Genomic DNA, 20,445 nt, shown 5'->3' on the forward strand with positions numbered 1-20,445 from the left:
ACATGGGATAAGGTGATTGCAGAGAGTCCGACTTCTGGGACCCCTGCGATCTCCTGTAGAGGGTCCCGTCTACTTACCAGTCCTTGGTGCACTCCGGCCCCAGACTTCCTGGACGAGTGCAAGTATTGACCCGTTTAGTCAATCACTGGCTGTGGCGGGACATCGCTGTGGCCAGTGACTGGCTGAGCAGGCCGTCCCTTGCGCTTGTCCAGAGCTCGTCGAGCGTCTTGACGATGGGTAGAAGAGGCCCCATACAGGAGATCGCAAGGGGTCCCAACGGTCAGATCTCCACTATGAAACACTTATCCCTATCCTGTAGAATGGGGACAAGTTCAGTTCCCTGGACTACCCCTTTATGGTGTAACATTTGACAATGACTAATAATATCTGTGTACAATATATATTTGTAATGATAAAATTCTGAATGTGTAGTAGCAGAGAGGGAGAGCAGATGGTATATAGCTTTATAGAAGAAGTATTACAGGTTTTTTAAACAAAAATTATCCATCGCCTATTCACAGGATAGGAGATAAATGTGTGATCAATGGGGGTCCTACTGATAGGACCCCCATCAAAAAATGGAGGTACTCGACTGTCTCTGGGGCACTGAGATCACTGGGGGTCCCAGCGATCAGACCTCGATTATGTAACCTGTGGATAGATGATAGATGCGATGGCGAAGCGGTTCAGTGCCAGGCCCTTCTCCCATCACATCATCAGAAAGTTGTCTTTATTAACCTTTACAATTGGGAATAATAACATTAGACTAGGTCAGTGTTTCCTTACCAGGGTGCCTCCAGCATGCTGGGAGTTGTAGTTTTACAACAGCTGGAGGCACCCTGGTTAGGAAACACTTGATTAAAGGGGTACTCCGGTGGAAAACTTTTTTTTTCCTGAAATGGTGCCAGAAAGTTAAACAGATTTGTAAATTACTTCTATTAAAAAATCTTAATCCTTTTAGTACTTTTTAGCAGCTGTATGCTACAGAGGAAATTCTTTACTTTTTGAATTTCTTTTTTGTGTTGTCCACAGTGCTCTCTGCTGACACCTCTGTCCATGTCAGGAACTGTCCATAGCAGCATAGGTTTGCTATGGGGATTTTCTCCTGCTCTGGACAGTTCCTGATACGGGCATCAGGTGTCAGCAGAGAGCACTGTGGACAACACAAATATTTTTTTTTAAATAAAGCTTTTCCTTTGTAGTAAACAGCTGCTAAAAAGTACTGAAAGGATTACAATTTTTTAACAGAAGTAATTTACAAATCTGTTTAACTTTCTGGCACCAGTTCATTTAAAAAAGAAAAAAAAGTTTTCCACCGGTGTACCCCTTTAAGTTATTGCTCATAATACCAATCACTTAACTCTATTAAAAGGGTTCCAAATTGTCCCTTTACATATTATCCCTATAGTCACAGGCACCATAGTCTACAACTGTCACGCACTAGCTATTTCTCTCCGACCAAACGTCAGAGGAAAATATGATTTGCCTGTACAAATGGTCCCTCAAGCCCATAACAGTCAGTTATCAAGATTACAAATCTCTCCCCGAACAATACTGCAGTGTAATGCACATGACAGATTACACTCCACGGCCTAAATCAGTTTACGTCGGGCTTTCTCTTTTTTTTTCTACTGCCAAGGCCAACGCCATCAATGGCAGGAAATAGCTGGTATACTATATGAACAGCCTGGTATGACTGTACCCCCCTGAGCCAGATGCCCGGTCCTGATTAATCGTTATTAAATTATTCAACGCCGTATTGATGGGGAGACTATTTTACATATGAATCGCTACTAATTGATTCCTCTCGTTCTATTCCTAGAGAATATTATGTCAGGTTTGTTAATAATTAATAAAGAACCCGCAAATATCACATCATTCGTCGATATGTAACTGAGCAGGCAGCGGGGTAATGGGTTCTACAAGCTGACGGTAATTAATAATTTCCTCAGAACTTAATTGAGATTCTTGTTAATCCGATTTTTGATGAAATTAGATATTTTAGTGCTTAAAGGGGTATTCCAGATTTTTTTATTTTTTTTATTCAGCCTTTGGGCCCAGGATGCCAAGTTGTAATACTGTGTAATATGCTTCTATTATTTGTGTTTGCCACGATGCCCTGTTTTCATACCCGGAACCCACATCCAGAAGTGCTAAAGTACACAATTTTATTTTGGTCTCTGATCTTTCCCAGTAGCTTTTCCATGTGGCCAGAAACAATATGTCAAAGGTCACATGGTCTCCAGGGGGCGTAGCTTTGTTGCAGCGGGTGTGTGGATAGCATTACTTTAGTAAATCCCTTCCACCCTGCTATCCACCTACTCACTGCAACAGAGCCACACCCCTAGAGACCATGTGACATATAGGCCGGGTGCACACTGGAATTTCCCAACGGAATTCCGCTCAGAAATTTTGGTCAGATATTCCATTGCATGAAGCTTAATATGCACTGTAGAATTTTCTGGTCAGAAATTCCAAGCAAAAATTTCAGCCAGAACATTGAACCTGCTCAATGTTCTGACGGAATCCGCTCCCCAGACATTGCCGCCTATATATGCACGGTCCTAACCAATGGCGCTGGCCACAATCGGACGCTCCAGACGGAATTCTGCCATCCGGAGCTTCTCAAGTGTGAACCCGGCCTTAATCTCTGGCTGCATGGAATGCTGGGAAAGGTCAGAGACAACAGGAAAATAAAAAAGACTTGCACTACAGCACTTCTGGGTGTGGGTCCTGTGCATAGAAACGGGACAAAGCGGTGAACGGAGGTAATAGAAGCATATTATACAGTATTATAACTTGGCCTTGTGAGCTCGAAGGCTGAAGAAAATAAAAATCCTGGAATATCCCTTTAAAAAAAAAAATGAATGACTAAGTTGATGTCATTTGCCAAAATATTCTTATATTCTATTCAGGCATAGACAGTAAAATTCCTATATTTCTGTATCAATGGGGACTGATAGGTGACACGTTATTAAATGTTCTGGGATATTGCACAGGTGTAGGAAAGTATCTAAAACTTAGTGTGGGATTTTCTGGATATTCAGATACCCAATTAATAGAATTTTGCTGCCTAATGCTAATATGGCTGAATGTACAACTACTACAGTGTGTCTTACTTCTGAGCAAGGGAGAATTCACAATAGGATTTGGGCATACAGCAGCCGGATCCGATGGGAGAATTTAAAACCTGGCTGCTGCCGTATACCCGCCCGACTCGCACCGCACCCCATTCATTCCACTCAGCCCAACGGAGTCAGCTAGTGACTTCAGTCGGCTCATTTTTTGACCGTATCAGTTATTGTTGCTGGACTGAATCTGTGGTCTCCTGTGGTTCCAGTCCAGCAACAAAAACTGATACAGATAAAGTTTTTGCAATACAGTTCCAGTATACATTTTCAATTTGAAAACCGTATGGAACCGTATTGAAACGTATACTTTTTTTTAAACATGGGAGTCAATGGGAACCGTACAGAACTGTATGTGCATACGATTTCATCCGGTTTTCACCATACAGTTTTTGACTTTGCACAGTTGTTTTCTTGGAATTTCAATCAAACAAGTGAAACTTTATTCATAATGGAAGGAAAAGTTAAAAACGTCAGGTTTTGAGGAACCAGTTTTTTTTTAAATCAAAAACCTGATACAGGAACTGTATTGCAAAAATGTGGTGTGAACCCAGTCGGTCAGACGGTCTTAGCGAAATTAATAAATTAATAAAGTAATGCGGTACGGGTTCTGCGGGGATAGGGCAGAAGCTGGTTTAAAAATTCTCCCTCCAGATCCGTATGCCCAAATAGTGATGTAAATGCACCCTAAGGAAGTGAAGATATACGGCTGTACAGGAATGAAGAATGTATCACCATATCACCAGGCAGACTTGCCGAAAACTTACGTGTCATCCACAAATGAGATCCCAAAATATTCCTTTTCCTTTAGATTGAAGTGTGAGGCCACCAGGTCCAACAACTCACGGGACATAAGCTTAGGCTGCGACAACAAAATGAACCAGAATTAGGCTTTAAAGAGTTTCTTCTCAGTTTTTTTAAAGGAGATCTGCAGCGTTATAGAACTTATCCCCTATCTGCAGGATAGGGGATAAGTGTTTGATATCAGGGGGGTCCCAGTGGCCTGTACGTGGCCCTGGCTCTACCGTGGCTCTCCACATGCAGGAGGCGTGTCGGCTGCAAGCATCATTCCCCCTCCAAGTATCTCTAAGGGAGAGAGGGAGATGCAGCGTTCGTGTATCCCCACCTCTCCCATAGAGCTAAATGGAGGGGGTGTGTCTATCGACCTCTTAGTAAGGTCAACTACACAAGCACTAGCCGTGCAGAGCCGGGGATAAGTTATATACGGCTGCAGATCTCCTTTAAGGCTACATTCACACAAAGTTTTTCCTGTCTTATTTTTTGCAGACGTATATTAAAACAAAGATAATATTTTTTTGACAACTACTTTTAACTTATGTGATTTTCTTCTATTGTTCATCATTTATTCTTCAAATTGGTTTCCCGTAATTTTTTGGATGCATATTTTTTTTTAAATTAAAATACGCTCGAAAATATGCTGTGTGAACATAGCCTAATAGCAAATGTCCGTTTGTTTTATACATAAAGGAAAGATAGAAAAATAGACAGATAGATAGATATATATGAAATAGATATAAGATAGGAGATAGCTAGATAGACTAATACAAAAGATTCATATATTAACCATTACATAGTTATTGTTGTTAACATCAAGCAAAACCGACTGTCCTGGAGGCACCTGCTTGGCACCACTTTCTAGTCTCGGGTCAGGCGGCTTTTCAGAGCAGATGGCAGTCTTAATTCTTATGTATGAGGTTAGCCAGTGTTTTGCCAGATAGGGAGGGCTGCCCATTATTCAAAACAGAAATGTGACACAAGACAACTACGTTTTTCTGGATGGAAGTCTGAATTTCGAGTTATCTTGTTAGAGCAATGTTACCCAACCAGGGTGCCTCCAGCTGTTGCAAAACTACAACTCCAGCTTGAGGCACCTTGGCTGGGAAACACTGTCTTCGAGTAAGTAATTCTACTTTTTCTAATTACCGTATATACTCGAGTATAAGCCGACCCGAGTATAAGCCAAGACCCCTAATTTCAACCCAAAATCCCAGGAAAAGTTATTGACTCGAGTACAAGCCTAGGGTGGGAAATACATCATCCCCCCCTGTCATCATCCAGACCCGTCATTAACATCCTCATCATCATCACCGCCTGTCATCATCCAGACCCTCATCATCATCACCTGTCATCATCCCCTTGTCATCATCCCACACATCCCCCCTTCATCATCCCCTTGTCATCATCCCCACCCCCCCTTCATCATCCTCTTGTGATCATCCCCCCCCCCCTTCATCATCCTCTTGTCATCCTCCGCCCTCAGTGGTCTTCAACCTGCGGACCTCCAGAGGTTTCAAAACTACAACTCCCAGCAAGCCCGGGCAGCCATCGGCTGTCCGGGCTTGCTGGGAGTTGTAGTTTTGAAACCTCCGGAGGTCCGCAGGTTGAAGACCACTGCGGCCTTCGACATCATCCAGCCCCCTCTCACCCCCCTTTAGTTCTGTACACCTCCGCTGGTCCGGTGCTGCAGGACTGTCCGGTGGGGAGGTCGTCCGGTGGGATAGTGGTTCCGGGCTGCTATCTTCACTGGGGGCGCCTCTTCTCTGCGCTGCAGGCCCAGAATAGAGGCGTTGCCTTGACAATGATGCAGAAGTACGTTGGCAATGAACGTACCTCTGCGTCGTTGTCAAGGCAACATGACTATTCTGGGGCCGGGCCCGAAGCGCTTAGAAGAGGCCTCACCGGTGAAGATAGCAGCCCGGAATAGAGGCGTTGCCTTGACAATGACGCAGAAGTACGTTGGCAATGAACGCACCTCTGCGTCGTTGTCAAGGCAACGTGACTATTCTGGGGCCGGGCCCGAAGCGCTTAGAAGAGGCCTCCCCGGTGAAGATAGCAGCCCGGAACCACTATCCCACCAGACCACCTCCTCTCCGGACAGTCCTGCAGCACCGGACCAGCGCCGAGCGGAGGTGAGTACTGTACAGAACTAAAGGGGGTGAGAGGGGGCTGGATGATGTCGAAAGCCGCAGTGGTCTTCAACCTGCAGACCTCCGGAGGTTTCAAAACTACAACTCCCAGCAAGCCCGGACAGCCGATGGCTGCCCGGGCTTGCTGGGAGTTGTAGTTTTGAAACCTCTGGAGGTCCGCAGGTTGAAGACCACTGCGGGTGGAGAGTTCACTCGAGTATAAGCCAAGGGGGGTGTTTTCAGCACGAAAAATCGTGCTGAAAAACTCGGCTTATACTCGAGTATATACGGTAAAGGGAATCAGTCACGTATAAAATATAGTCCAATCTGAAGGCAGCATGTCACCGAGCAGGAGGAGCTGAGCAGATTGATATTCAGTTTTGTGCAAGTAGAAATCTGTCAATTTCCTTCTGGGCTAAGTAGTCAAGTGGGTGGTTCTACTTAGAGATTCTTTCTACATCCACATTCATACACAAAGTTAGTAACAAAGTCAAATCACTAATTAGAACCGCCCACATGACTACTTAGCCCAGAATGAGAAGAGATTTACATGAATAAATTGTCCTGGATCTTTTTCCAGTCTGCTCAGCTCCTCCTGCTCTAGAATATAATACCTGCATATTGGACTGTATTTTCAGTGTGACAGGTTCCCTTTAAAACACTAGAAGTGTACATTCTCCCATACTTAATACTTTGAAGCTGCAGATTTTACAATGCCGATTTTAATGTAAACTAATTGACGAAACACAGAATGAATGGTGAATTTATCAAGCTTGTATGGTAGCTGGTGTACACAATTTGCTAATTTATGCTCAAGCTGCTTTTTGTGAAAAAATTTACTTTAATGGGGTCTGCGGCAGAGAGCCTGCCCTATTCATACTTGCAGCGAGAAAACACACAATCAAATCCGCTCGTGTAAATGTGCCCTTAAAGGGGTACTTCGCCCCTAGACATGTTATCTTCTATCCAAAGGATAGGGGATAACATGTCTGATTGTTGGGGTTTGGCCACGTTTTCCAGGAACCCCCCGCAATCTCTGTGGCGCTACGGTTTTGGAAGCCTGGGGCTTCTGTAATCGTTAAGTCACACCACCCTCCATTCATGTCTGTGGGAGGGGACGTGACGGCGAGTACACAGCAGTCACCATCCTCCCATAGACATGAATGAAGGGGACGTGGTGGCTGTGTTCGCCAGTCCTCCGGCACGGAGCAGAGTTTGCTCTGTGCACCAGCGGGTGGACCCCCGCAATCATACATGTTATCCCCTATCCTTTGGATAGGGGATAACATGTCTAGCAGTGGAGTACCCCTTTAAAAGTAAACAGGATTTAGCAGAAGGGGTGTGGTGCCTAGCAGATTTTAAAGGGGTTCTCCGGTGCTTACACATCTTATCCCCTATCCAAAGGATAAGGGATAAGATGCCTGATCGCGGGAGTCCCGCCACTGGGGACCCCCGGGATCTTGCACGCGGCATCCCGTTTGTAATCAGTCACTGGAGCGTGTTCGCTCCGGGTCTGATTACCGACGACCACAAGGCCAGCAGCGTGTGGCGTCACGCTCCGCCCCTCAATGCAAGCCTACGGGAGGGGGTGTGATAGCTGTCATGCCCCCTCCCGTAGGCTTGCATTGAGGGGCGGTAATCAGACCCGGAGCGAACATGCTACGGGGACTGATTACAAACGGGGTGCCGCGTGCAAGATCCCGGGGGTCCCCAGCGGCGGGACTCCTGCGATCAGACATCTTATCCCCTATCCTTTGGATAGGTGTTAAGATGTGTAAGCACCAGAGAACCCCTTTAATAGATATTCAACAATTATTTCACAAGTGTACTGCAGTTTATAACTGGAGTAGATTTTAAAGTCTGAACACAATAAAACCCAGGTAAGTCTGAGACCACAAATTCAATATATTCACAATTACCCCTTGACAAAAAAACTGGGGCACTAAGGTCCCAATGGGAACTTACTACCTTAAAACTTAACTTTTAATGTAATAAACGTAGAATAAGACCTGGTGATTAGTGACTGTTAAACTTAGCGTCACTATATCCTATATGAGTAATTTACTGTATTGTGTCACTAAGTAGGTAAAACAATTGGTGTGGCCTACAGGCTCTTCCACCCTGAGTGACGTCCTATATCCCTCTCTGTTTACTTATTATCTGAAGGGGCCTTTAAGTTTTGCCACCTTATTTATAATTATCATTGAGTGGTGCTAATAGGTAAAGTCTGGACAGGTAGAAAGATGAACCAAATGTATTAAGAGGCTTTTGCCTCATCTGACACATCTTACATCTGGTGCATTATAACGTTTCTGGTCTTAATATCTATCTGTGGAAGGAATAAAAAAAAAAAGGTTGGTAAGTGATGTAATGTGCATTCGTACCTGCACCAGTAGCTCCAACTTGCGGTCGTCCAACAGGTGCACCTTGCAATGTCGGCCTTCTGCCATCTAGATTTAAAGAAAAAAAACTTCAATCCATCCTCTAGGTCTGTTTATAGAATGAAGCATTCAATGTATTTAATGCAAGTACAGTAAACTATGCAGTCTAGCAGAACCATCAACAGTAGCTTTCCAGTTGCAACAGGGGCATATTATCTACTGTATATGATGTAAAATGATTGTAAATTAAGTACAAACTGCAAAAGATGTAATTAAAGGGATATCCTAGCTCCTAAGAACATATCCTCTGCGCTGTTCTCTGCTATCGCTGGTGTTCCCATAGTCAATGCATGGAGCACCTGTCGACTCAATGATCTATGTTGCGGGGAGAGTCGAGGCCCTGTTCTTGAGATCATTTAGGGGTCCCAGAGTTCAGACTACATTACAATGAGATACTTATCCTCTACCCTGTAGAGATAGTGGATACATTTTTTAGAGGCTGGAGTATTCCTTTAACATACATTACAAAGATGATGAATATGAGGGCTTGTTATATTTTTTCTTCTCCGGCCTCACCAGCCAATCAGTGATGATGCTGGGGCCTCACCAGCCAATCAGTGATGATGCTGGGGCCTCACCAGCCAATCAGGGATGATGCTGGGGCCTCACCAGCAAACAAAAATTACCTTACAGCATCAAATTCTGCCAGACAGCACCCATATTACTCCAAACAGCTTCAACAAAATACCACCATGCAGTGCACATAATATCCCCTAGCAGCAAATACCACAGTGTAACACAACTTGTTGCTCAACCAGCGCCAAACAAACACCACAGTGCAGCATAACATACCTCTCCACCAGTGCCTCAAAAGTACACAGTGCAGCAATAAATACTTCTCTACTGGTGACAAACCAACACCACAGTGCAGCATAACATACCTCTCCACCAGGGCCACAAAAGTACACAGTGCAGCAATAAATACTTCTCTACTGGTGACAAACCAACACCACAGTGTAGCAATGAATACTTCTCCACCAGCGACAAACTAACACCACAGCCAATCATTTTCCTGGGACATAGTATGCAGATAGCACAGGAGTTGCTGAATTTAAAAGAGGAAGGTTCAGTGCTTTCAACTCCTCTGTACCTCCTCAGCAGCTCCCCTGCTCTCTACACTTGTTTGCACTGGTCCCTGGGTGCAGGACCTGTGAACTTATGTCATTGCCCGTCCTTTACCTGCTCTAATCCCGTAGACTGCACTGATAATGCACGGCTGGCATTAACAGTACAGTCTCTGCTTTGGAGTCACTACTGTGTGCCCATTTCCGACGCAGTCAGGAACCCCACATGAGACCCCAAAGCTCCTGTATGAATGGATTGGCAGTCAAATATGTGCACTGTCTACTGCTCCTCCATTAGTTGAATATGGGACTGGCACCATGGGGATTGTACTTAGCTATGTTCAGCAGTCCCTTTGACAATGGAGCAGCAGTTTACATATTTTGCCACTTATTTCAGATGGGGGCTTCAGGAATACCTTTCTTACATTACAGGAATGAAGGAGGGATCAAACCCCTGCACAATTGGTCACTTATCCGCCACGCTGTGGATAGAGGATAAGAGTTAATGATGGCACAGCCCATTGACTGTGTAACTAGAAAACTCCACAAACCTAAAAAGGAGGCACAACATTGGCCGACCAGTGACAATGGAGACATTCTTTGAATGGTCACTGGCTTTCACAATCAATTTTTGTATACATTTTGTATATATTTTGTAATAATAAAACAATAAATAGAATAAAGTGCTAAGTCCTAGCACCAGTTCTACAAATAGAGAAGTGGATTAAACCAGTACGAATTTATTTCAATTCCAATAAAAACACTGTTGAGCTGTGCACTATTCAGGAAGAGAAAAAACAAGACGTTTCAGGTCATAACATGGGCCTTAGTCAATTCATGGCCATCAATTCACTTCTGTATCTGTAATTTTATTTTTTTGCTTGAGACTCACACTTTCATCTATTCATCTGTCACAGCTTATAATTGGGTCAGCAGCTTCTACTCCCACAGACATTTTCCTTGTTACATCATATACAACTACTGGTGAATTGAACTATAATTCTAAAAAAAAAAAGTTTGCAAGTATACTGTTTTGTGTATACACTCACTAGGCTGATCTATGTGTTACTATGGTTACAGACTACAAAAAACTGTGTAGTCAGATCCTGCAGCCATGTGTTGCTCCCTTCCATGTGTCACACTGTGAAGGTTAGAAAGATGAAGGAGGGGACGGAAGGGAGTAACACATGGCTGCAACATCAGTCTACAGGCACAACTTTTTTCAGCAGATTTCAGCATTGCAATTTTTTTATTTTAGATACTTTGGAGCACTAAAACATTTTACTAAAGTGGACATAACATTTAAATTTGGTGGTTGTTTTGGCTTTAGCTGCAGCAGTCGTTCTTCTCCCCATCAAATATATTAAAACAAGGGTCCCATGCACCCATATTTGAATAAAATGGTGGTTGGACATGTGCCTTGCTGTTTCGTTCAACTCTTTGGCGTGCCAAATACAGTGCTCCGCTATCTGATTCATAGTGTTAAGTGTGTTGGAGTATCCTGCATGCAGGTCTAACCAGCACTTTCATCTAATATGGTGGCATGGGACCCTTATTCTTGTGATCAATAGGGAACTGACAGAGAGAAAAACTATAATAGAAAGATGTGCACCTTTTTCTGTGTTTTGGACCCAGTTCTATGTAATAGCCCAGCCTAAGTGTACAAATCTGGTATGTACAGCCTAAATCTAGATGTTATGTTGTGAAATGATATTCCTAAAAATGTAGCTAATATAACAATCAATATCAGTGCAAAAAATGATGCCACCATGCAAAAAACATGTTTGGTTTTAGTGCAATCGGGCACATGGTTTTTAACCCTTTCCCGACCCATGACATACATGTACGTCATGGGTCGGCTCCCATTCTATAACGCGGGGCCACGGCGTTCGGGATCGCCGCGGCGAAGTCACGGCATCCCGAACAGCTTACAGGACAGCCAGAGGGTCCCTACCGGCCTCCTCGCTGTCCGATCGCAGAATGACTGCTCAGTGCCGGAGATCCAGGCATGAGCAGTCAAGCGGCAGAATCATTGATCACTGGTTACCTATGAGAAACCTTTGATCAATGTAAAAGATCAGTGTGTGCAGTGTTATAGCCCCCTATGGGAGCTATAACATTGCAAAAAAAAGTGGAAAAAAAAGTGGATAAAGATGATTTAACCCCTTCCCTAATAAAAGTTTAAATCACCCCTATTTTTCCATTAAAAATATATAGTTATAGTTAATTTAACCGCAAGGTCAATGGCGTACACGCAAAAAAATTCCAAAGTCCAAAATAGCGTATTTTTGGTCACTTTATATCATGAAAAAATTTATAAAAATCGATCAAAAAGTCTGATCATTACAAAAATGGTACAGCTAAAAACTTCAGATCACAGCGCAAAAAATCAGCCCTCATACCGCCCCATACGCAGAAAAATAAAAAAATTATAGTGGTCAGAAGATGACAATTTTAAACGTATAAATTTGCATGTAGTTATGATTTTTTCCAGAAGTAAGACAAAATCAAACCTATATAAGTAGGGTATCATTTTAACAGTATGGACCTACAGAATAAAGATAAGGTGTCATTTTTACCGAAAAACGTACTGCGCAGAAACGGAAGCACCCAAAATTGACTAAATTGTGTTTTTTCTTCAATTTTGTCACACAATGAATTTTTTTTCCATTTCGCTGTAGATTTTTGGGTAAAATGACTGATGTCATTACAAAGTAGAATTGGTGGCGCAAAAAATAAGCCATCATATGGATTTTTAGGTGCAAAATTGAAAGAGTTACGGTTTTTTAAAGGTAAGGAGGAAAAAACAAAAGTGCAAAAATGGAAAAATCCTGGGTCATGAAGGGGTTAAGGGGTCTCTCCAGAGGTTTAGCTATTGGGAGTGCAGATGTAGTAGTCACACCTGGGCAAGAACCCTTTGGCACATAAGTAGAAGTATACATTTTGCAGCTTCCAGTTACTCCCTTATTTTGTAGCAAGCCCACCTTCAAAAAGTTTATGTCAACCAATATAATCTGTTAAAATGACAGCTTAAATAAATACAGTGCAATCATAAGCTTAATAAAAATGCACATGTTTATAACTACATTGTAAAAGTGACAAATTGCCAACACAAAAGCAACACATTAAGAGCAATATAAAAGTAATAAAATGCATACAATACAAAGTGCTACACTGTGTAGAAGTACAAAAACAGAATTTCCCTTCATCCGGCTCATTTTCTATTTTTAAACTATAACCAGGTAGTAATGATATGCATTCAGTCGCTTCTTAGCATGGGGTATAAAAAGACACTTACCTTTCAATTAGACCCCACAAGGCAAAGAAAACGCTGATAAATTGCAGTTCATTGCAGAAAACACGTACTGTATGTAACAAACACATTCCTATAAATACTACACAGTGGAAGCAGGATTGTGGAGCGGCTCCGGCTCCTTCCGTTACCAGGCGATCTCAAGGAAATGACATCTGTGTTTTCTCGTCTGATTACAGGTTTGGAAACAAAAACCTTTTAAATTGTAGTCAAGAGATTTTCGGCTTTTCAGTATTTCTGGATTCTCATTTGAATATAAAGGAATACGTAATACACTTTGCTTAGAGCTGTATTTGGCATTAGACACTTGAAGTCCAACGCCTAGGGTGGCACCTTGCAAAAGTATATGGGGGTGTCAGTTATGAATTGTTGTTTTCAATTTTCTACTACCAAACGTTATAGAAAGGCCAGTGTGTTTCTGGTAGAGGGTGTGAGAAAATGATAAGTCAGTAAAGATGAAGGGGAGGAGATGGACAACAGGAGTTGAACAATACAGCCCCCTCACTTTTTGCAGAGTGAGGGTGAAGTGTTGCAGCAGTATTCAGCAGGCTTTTCTCTGCTCTCAGATAGCTGCTTGCTGAACACTCTCACAGCTATTACCTCCGCCAGTAGCTTATCTCACAGAAAACAAAACAATTGCTTGTGAGGTTACTATACACATTAGCTGTGTACCCACCAATACCAGTGGTTTCAACAAGCTTTTGTTTAAAGTACATAGTGATGTTAAAGTGTATCTCTTTAAGTTCAATTCTTGTCTGTTCTTCAGATCAGGTGTAGAGTGATGCAGTCCACACTGGGCGGGACAGTTGCTGAGGTAACTATACAACATCCGGTGCACGAGTCCTATAAATTAGAAATGGTCTCGAGCACAGAACTCACTGGGAGGCATACAGTTGCCTCAGCAACCGTATCACCGTGGACTGCATCGATATAAAGAAATGGTAAAAGGTTGTACTTCACGGGTACATTATAAAGCCCTGTCATGTTCCATTAAGGGCAAAAGCGATTGACGGAAACATGTGAGGCAGAGCCAATAATAGACCCTACCCACTTGTCCTTAGCTTAGCATGAGACAGAGAGGGGAAGGCAAGGAACACTAGATGAGAACACAAGTTGAGAAAGAGAAACAGAGTTCATCACTTGCCCTCTTACTTTACTGACAGGGTGTCCACTGTCCACCACATTCAAGAAGGGAGCTTTCAGGAGATAGACAAAGTCAAAAGACCTGAGAGCACACAGTGAAAACTGGGGTTGCTAGCCTTGAGGTCCTGGTCTGGTTAGCAGTACTGGTTGCAGAGTCAAGGGATACCGAGACAAGGATGCGCCAGCTGGAATGTGTCTCAGCAGGATCAACGCCGCTGATATGGGATCCTATGCAGAAGTTTTCATGTACCTCAGTAACACCCCTGAGAAGACCCTGCTTCAGTGTGTACTTTTGACTACAAATCACAAGGCTCAGGGGTGTGAAAATTTTATAAAAAACTACTTGTCCACGGGACTAAAATGGAGCAAAATCTACTTGTCCCTCATGACGATCCACTTGTCCCGGCCAATTTTCGCTTTTACGCTCTCGTTTTTTCCTCCTCGCCCTATAATAGCCATAACTACCTACTATGATGATACCTTTTAATTTTTCAATAACATATTCTCCAAACCAAAAAAATATATAAATATATATTAAGGGAAGTGAAATTGAAATAGTAAAAGATAATTTAGCAGATTTGGTGGTTTTCTTTTCTGCGCCATTTACCTTGTGGTTGAGGTAACATGTTAGTTTTATACTTTAGGCCGCCTGATTACAGCGATATCAGATTTGTATCGTTTACGTCATGTTTTACTAATTCTTAACTTTTTCTAATTTTTTTTAATTGCCATTTTTTAAAGGAGTAGTCCAGTGGTGACTCAGTGGTGAGCAACTTATCCCCTATCCTAAGGATAGGGGATAAGTTGCAGATCGCGGGGGGTCCGACCGCTGGGGCCCCCTGCGATCTCCTGTACGGAGCCCCAACAGCCCGCGGGAAGGGGGCGTGTCGACCTCCGCACGAGGCGGCGGCCGACACGCCCCCTCAATACAAGTCTATGGCAGAGCCGAAGCGCTGCCTTCGGCAATCTCCAGCTCTGCCATAGAGATGTATTGAGGGGACGTGTCAGCCGCCGCTTCGTGCGGGGGTCGACACCCGCTATCTGGGCCGAGAGCCGGGGCCCCGTACAGAGAGATCGCAGGGGGCCCCAGCGGTCGGACCCCCGTGATAAGTTTTTCACCACTGGACTACCCCTTTAACCCCTGTAGCTTTATTTTTTTTCCGCATACCAGGCTGTATGAGGGCTAATTTTTTGCGCCATAATCTGTTTTTTGTATCGGTAACATTTTAGTATTGATCTGACTTTTTAATCGCTTTTTAACTTTTTTTTCTGGGATATTATAAAAATTTCAAATCTGTGGTTTGGTATTTTTTTTTACATTTACCGTATGGGATACATAATGTTATATTTTAATAGGTTGTACAATTACGCACAAAGCGATACCAAATATGTTTATTTTTATTCTGTTTACATGTTTTTATATAGGAAAAGGGGGTGATTTGAACTTTTAACATGGAAGGGGTTAATGCAGCGGTCTTCAAACTGTGGCCCTCCAGATGTTGCAAAACTACAACTCCCAGCATGCCCGGACAGCCAACGGCTGTCCTGGCATGCTGGGAATTGTAGTTTTGTAACATCTGGAGGGGCACAGTTTGAAGACCACTGGGTTAATGTGTGTCTTTCAAACTTTTATTAAAACTTTTATTTACTATTATTATAATTTTTTTTCACTTTATTAGACTTATGAGGAATCATTAGATTCCTCAGACAGATGAATAGAGATCTATTGAACTCTATTAATCTGTGTGCTCTGTGATCCATTGATAGAGCCTGGTCCAGCCAGGATCTATCAATGACAGAGATGGGACTGGAGGAAGCAGAGGTAAGTCCTCCAGTTACCTCCATAATGGATCGCCCCCCTGCGATCACGTTGCGGGGGGGGGCGATCCACCCCACTAGCCCACCAGGGAGCATTCACATGTCCCTTTAGACACCGCTGTCAGCTTTGACAGCGGCGATCTAAAGGGTTAATAGCCAGCCGCATGCTGGCTATTAGCGGCGGCCCCCGGCTACTGAGAACAGCCGGGGGCTGCAGAGTATGGAGCGGGCAGGAATCCCGAGCCCGCTCCATACTCCCCTGTGAGCGCCGCATGCATCTCCCCGTGCAGACGTGCGGGGAGCGAAGGCAGAGGACGCAGGTCTGTACGGGGAGAAATAAGCCACGCCCCCTCATCTCCCCCCGCACGTCTGCAGAGCAGGGGAGAGAAGACAAATACACAGCTTCTCATCTCCCCTGCTCTGCTTCGGAGGACACAGGCTGCAGAGTATGGAGCGGGCAGGAGTCAGCAGCCCGCTCCATACAGACTGCAGATCCGCCGCACTTGTCAGGTCCGGCCCTGCTTGCCCGAAGCCGGGCTAAGGGACGGACAAATTCACCTGCCCGGCGCCCAAAACTGCTAGTCCCGGGGGTCGGGCGATAGAAATTCCACATCCCTGCAAGGCTATACTCTGTTCAGGGACCAATTAATTTCATTGGATAGACCTGACCGGTGAATTCACAGTTCCTAAACAAGTCAATCAATATTTCAAGCAAAGTTTATTGAGTCACTGATATTCTGCAACAAACACCTCTCTTCTGCACATTACAGCGAACTGTTACTGCTGTTTACATCTGAAGGTTATCAAGTAAAATTGCATTGCACCTCCTGGTTTCCCCTGTGTCTGGTTAACACCACAACACCATCATAGCATCCCACTCAACATCGCCAGCACACACTATACAGGAACGTGCCCTGAGAGTCCAGCCATAGTACCAACACGTGCAGCCTCTCCATACACTTTACATTGTATGAAGAGGCTACAAATTAATTCTTAAACCCAGTCAATGATTATAAGATGTGGCCATATGTTTTCAAATTGCTGGAACAGTAGACTCCCTAAAAGCCGATGAGGTTTAATATAGAGCCAGATCAGCTTTAGAACTGCTGTATGATCTATTTTAATGTAGATGGTGATTTTATAAGCCGCCTCATTAAAATGAAATGGTAATTGAGCGTGAATGATTTTGCGCTATAATTTCCATATAAATAGCAGCGGAAGAAACTCTTTGTTGGGCAGAGGAAAAATAATCCAGACAGAATTGCTTAAGATTTCCTGTCATAGAATGTTATAAATGATGCTTAATAATTGTATTGGCAGAACCCGGCAGTAACTAATATAGTGTTAAAACAATACACTGAGATTACTGCCGTCTCTGACACATCTTGATGACTTCGGAGATGGAAACGAGGCTTAGTGTTGTTTGAATAGAATCCTCTGTTAGTCTTTGGCATAGCATCCAGGGGAGGAAATGAGCAGTGAGATTTCAGATGGGCTCGACGGCTGCTGAGATGGTTTTAAAAATACACAAATGAAACGGATGGAATGAGACCCTGTGCAGGTCCTCCTTATAGTACACTTGGCCCCATAATATCCAATAAAGTAGTGCAGAACAGCAGATTCAACAGAACAGCCAAATGCAGTCTATGAAAGTAAAGTATAATTTGGAGGGGCAAGCTGTGCATAACTAGCTTTCCCCATGACTGGTGAGCAGTTAAGGGGTTAAGAAATATACAGGCAAGGTTTTTAGCCCCCTCCCCCGCCTGTAAGACTTGTCGGTAACTATAGTGGTATGTCCCATGGGTGGGGGGGAAGGAGTACACCAATCAGGGGTGTAATAGTCTCCCGGGCTTTCAGGGGCCCTCCCCTGGGTATTTATAGCTGTGGTGTCTCCCTTCCCCCCTCAATCTGCCCAGGACCCGGAGTTTTGCCCTCCCTCCCTTTTTGTATCTCTGTTTATTGTCATTCACAGCTTGGCGGTAAGAAGATGGTGAAATCGGGATCAACCCGGGGTAGACCTCCACACAGGACGGTGTGGCAGCACCTCTCGGATTGGTAAGAAGCCAATCGGTGTCTTTGTTACAGTTAAATTGTTATTTATATAAGTAATTTTATAAATAAAGCTGTGGCCCATCTCCACCCATGAAAAGTTAAATTGTTGTTGTGTCAGTTATTTATATATTTAATTATTTATTGTAGTAAGGGGGAGGGGTAGTTATAGCCTGCTAGGAGGTAATTGGGTCTCAACAGTCATGAAATGAAGAAGGAAATAGAGGGGAGAGCACTTCTGGTATAGATACAGCTACTATGAAGGATACATCCGCTACTATGAAGGATCCAGCAAGACAATTGACACCTGTGGGGTGCACGCAATAAAGCTACAGTAAATGCAATCCACCAAACAAAAGAACGATAGCATGCACTCACCACAATGTGGTGAGTGCATGCTATCGTTCTTTTATTTGGTGGAAAGTATAATTATACTTTTATATGAAGATTTAATCATTCCTACAGGTTAAAGACTTTACCCCCAAATGGATTTATTACACCATTGTATCTAAAATAAAAAGCAACTGTGTAAATAGAAAATATCTTCACCATTTTGTATCCTGAGGGTTTGCTATCCTTTAGAACAGTGATGGCGAACCTTTTTGAGCCCGAGTGCCCAAACCGTAATGCACGCCAACTTTTTTCCCCTCAAAGTGCCAGCGCAGCAATTAAATCGGAATACTGAGGTTTAAGTTTAGAAAAAAACGCTCATACAGTTGCCATAACTAATTAACATCTTTTGTTAACATTCTAGTAAAGAAAACACACTGGTGGTTGGTGGTGCATTACCTAAATAAGCTCTTTTTTCGTTAATGTTGTATTTTAAAGGAAAACTGTCCACTTTCTCCCCCCGCACTAACCAGTGGTACTGACTGCTAGTGCGGGGGATGCTGATCAGTTTGAGCCTTACCGTGCCCGGCTCCGCCCTGCTGTTTCTGCCGTAATCTTCTGTGACGTGACAGTGCCAGTTAGCCTGATCGGTGCAAGTTGGCACCTCATTTTCATATATTGAAAAAAGAAGATTATGGCGGATCTGGGCACGCACGGTAAGGTTCAAACTGATCAGCGTCCCCCGGTATTGGGGGTGGGGGGGGGGCTTTAGGGCTTTAAACATTCTTTCACATTTTCTTTTTACAATTTTTTTAGTCCCCATAGGGCAGAGTTTTCCAAACGGTGTGTCTCTAGTTGTTCAAACACTACAACTCCCAGCATGCCCGGACAGCCAAAGGCTGTCCAGGCATGCTGGGAGTTATAGTTTTGCAACAGCTGGAGGCACCTTGTTAGGAAAAAAACTGCCGTGGGGACTGTTCTACCTGCACTGCAATCTATTCATTGCAGGCAGTGATCAGTGTTATCGGCGCTCCATTACTACAGCCTGCAAAGGCTATCAGCATTATTGGAGCGCCGATGGGAGAGGACGGAGGCAGGTAAGTAACCTCCGTCTGTCCTCTCAGCTGATCGGGACCCGGCAGCATTATGCCGCCGGTGTCCCGATCAGCTCCACTGAGCTACCGGCAGTCACCAGCATTTTAGACGCCGCGATCAGCTTTGATCGCCGCGTCTAAAGTGTTAATGCTGGACATCACTTGGATCGGTGATGTCCGGCATTAGCCAGCATGAAGAGAGCTCAGCTCTTGAGCTCTCTTCATACGCCCGCTGCACGGCTGTGCCGTTTATTAACGGCGCCTGGCCATGGTGGGGTTAATTCACCTCCCAGTGCTGCGCACTGCTGGGAGGAGACAGTCACAGTCGGCCGCACAGTGAAGGGACTGGGCTGCGCTGCAGGGAGCTAACTTACTGCCGGAGCCCGGCTCTGCTCCCTTGTTTAATTGTCTGCTCCCGTGCGGCCCGGCCGGCCCCTTCATTGTATAAGCATCCATGGCGAACTATGGCCGCGTGCCCACAGAGGGGGCTCAGCGTGCCACCTGAGGCACGCGTGCCATAGGTTCGCCATCACTGCTTTAGAACTACACAAAAAAATGTATGCACCAAGAAGGATTTGGTAAAATCAAATTAAAGGGGTACTCCGGATATCAAAAAATATTTATATTTTATTTCCTCATGCCCAGATGAACTGTATTGTAATATACACTTATTACCTGTACTGGGTTGTTTCCCCTGTTGGAATATGCTGCGACAAGCAGGAAGAGAAGAAAAACCTTTCATCCTCTGTCCACTCTGTCTCCTCTCTCTCCCCCTCCCAACAGAGAAAGAGACCTTGTAAGCCACACCCCTTTCTGTCATCATACTGACAAACCACACCCCCTTTCTAATATCATCCAACCAAGCCACCCCCTGTCTATCATAGCTCCTCAAGCCACGCCTCCTTCTGGCATCATACCGGAAAGAATGCTGTAAAGGAACTTGTATATGAACAGTTCATTTGCAGACAGTGTCTATATGTTTTTCATTGTTTGATGTTTGGTACTCTCAACTTTTAATTAGGCCCCTTTCACACTATAAAAACCCTTCTATTATGAACGCCCGTTAGGAAATCGGCAGTTATACGGCCGTTACAAAATCACTAACAGCCGTTACAAAATCCCATTATAGTCTATGGGA

The 20,445-nt window shown here is 44.0% G+C and overlaps 1 protein-coding gene across 3 annotated transcripts in view; it reads right to left on the reverse strand.

Moving 5' to 3' along the window:
* FRMD4B (FERM domain containing 4B) overlaps positions 1–20,445 on the reverse strand; it is a 268,753-nt gene that overhangs the window by 163,678 nt on the left and 84,630 nt on the right. For 2 of the 3 annotated variants that reach the window (XM_056524587.1, XM_056524586.1), the window contains exons 2-3: positions 8,440–8,505; positions 3,896–3,990 (exon numbers count right to left, since the gene is read on the reverse strand). In XM_056524587.1, coding sequence (XP_056380562.1) covers positions 3,896–3,990; positions 8,440–8,505 — 161 coding nt within the window. Of the gene's footprint in view, positions 1–3,895; positions 3,991–8,439; positions 8,506–12,858; positions 12,918–20,445 lie in introns of those variants that run through there. The other variant, XM_056524588.1, reaches the window with a different exon arrangement.

The sequence above is a fragment of the Hyla sarda genome, chromosome 6 (assembly GCF_029499605.1).
Source record: "Hyla sarda isolate aHylSar1 chromosome 6, aHylSar1.hap1, whole genome shotgun sequence".
Classification (NCBI taxonomy): Eukaryota; Metazoa; Chordata; class Amphibia; order Anura; family Hylidae; genus Hyla; species Hyla sarda.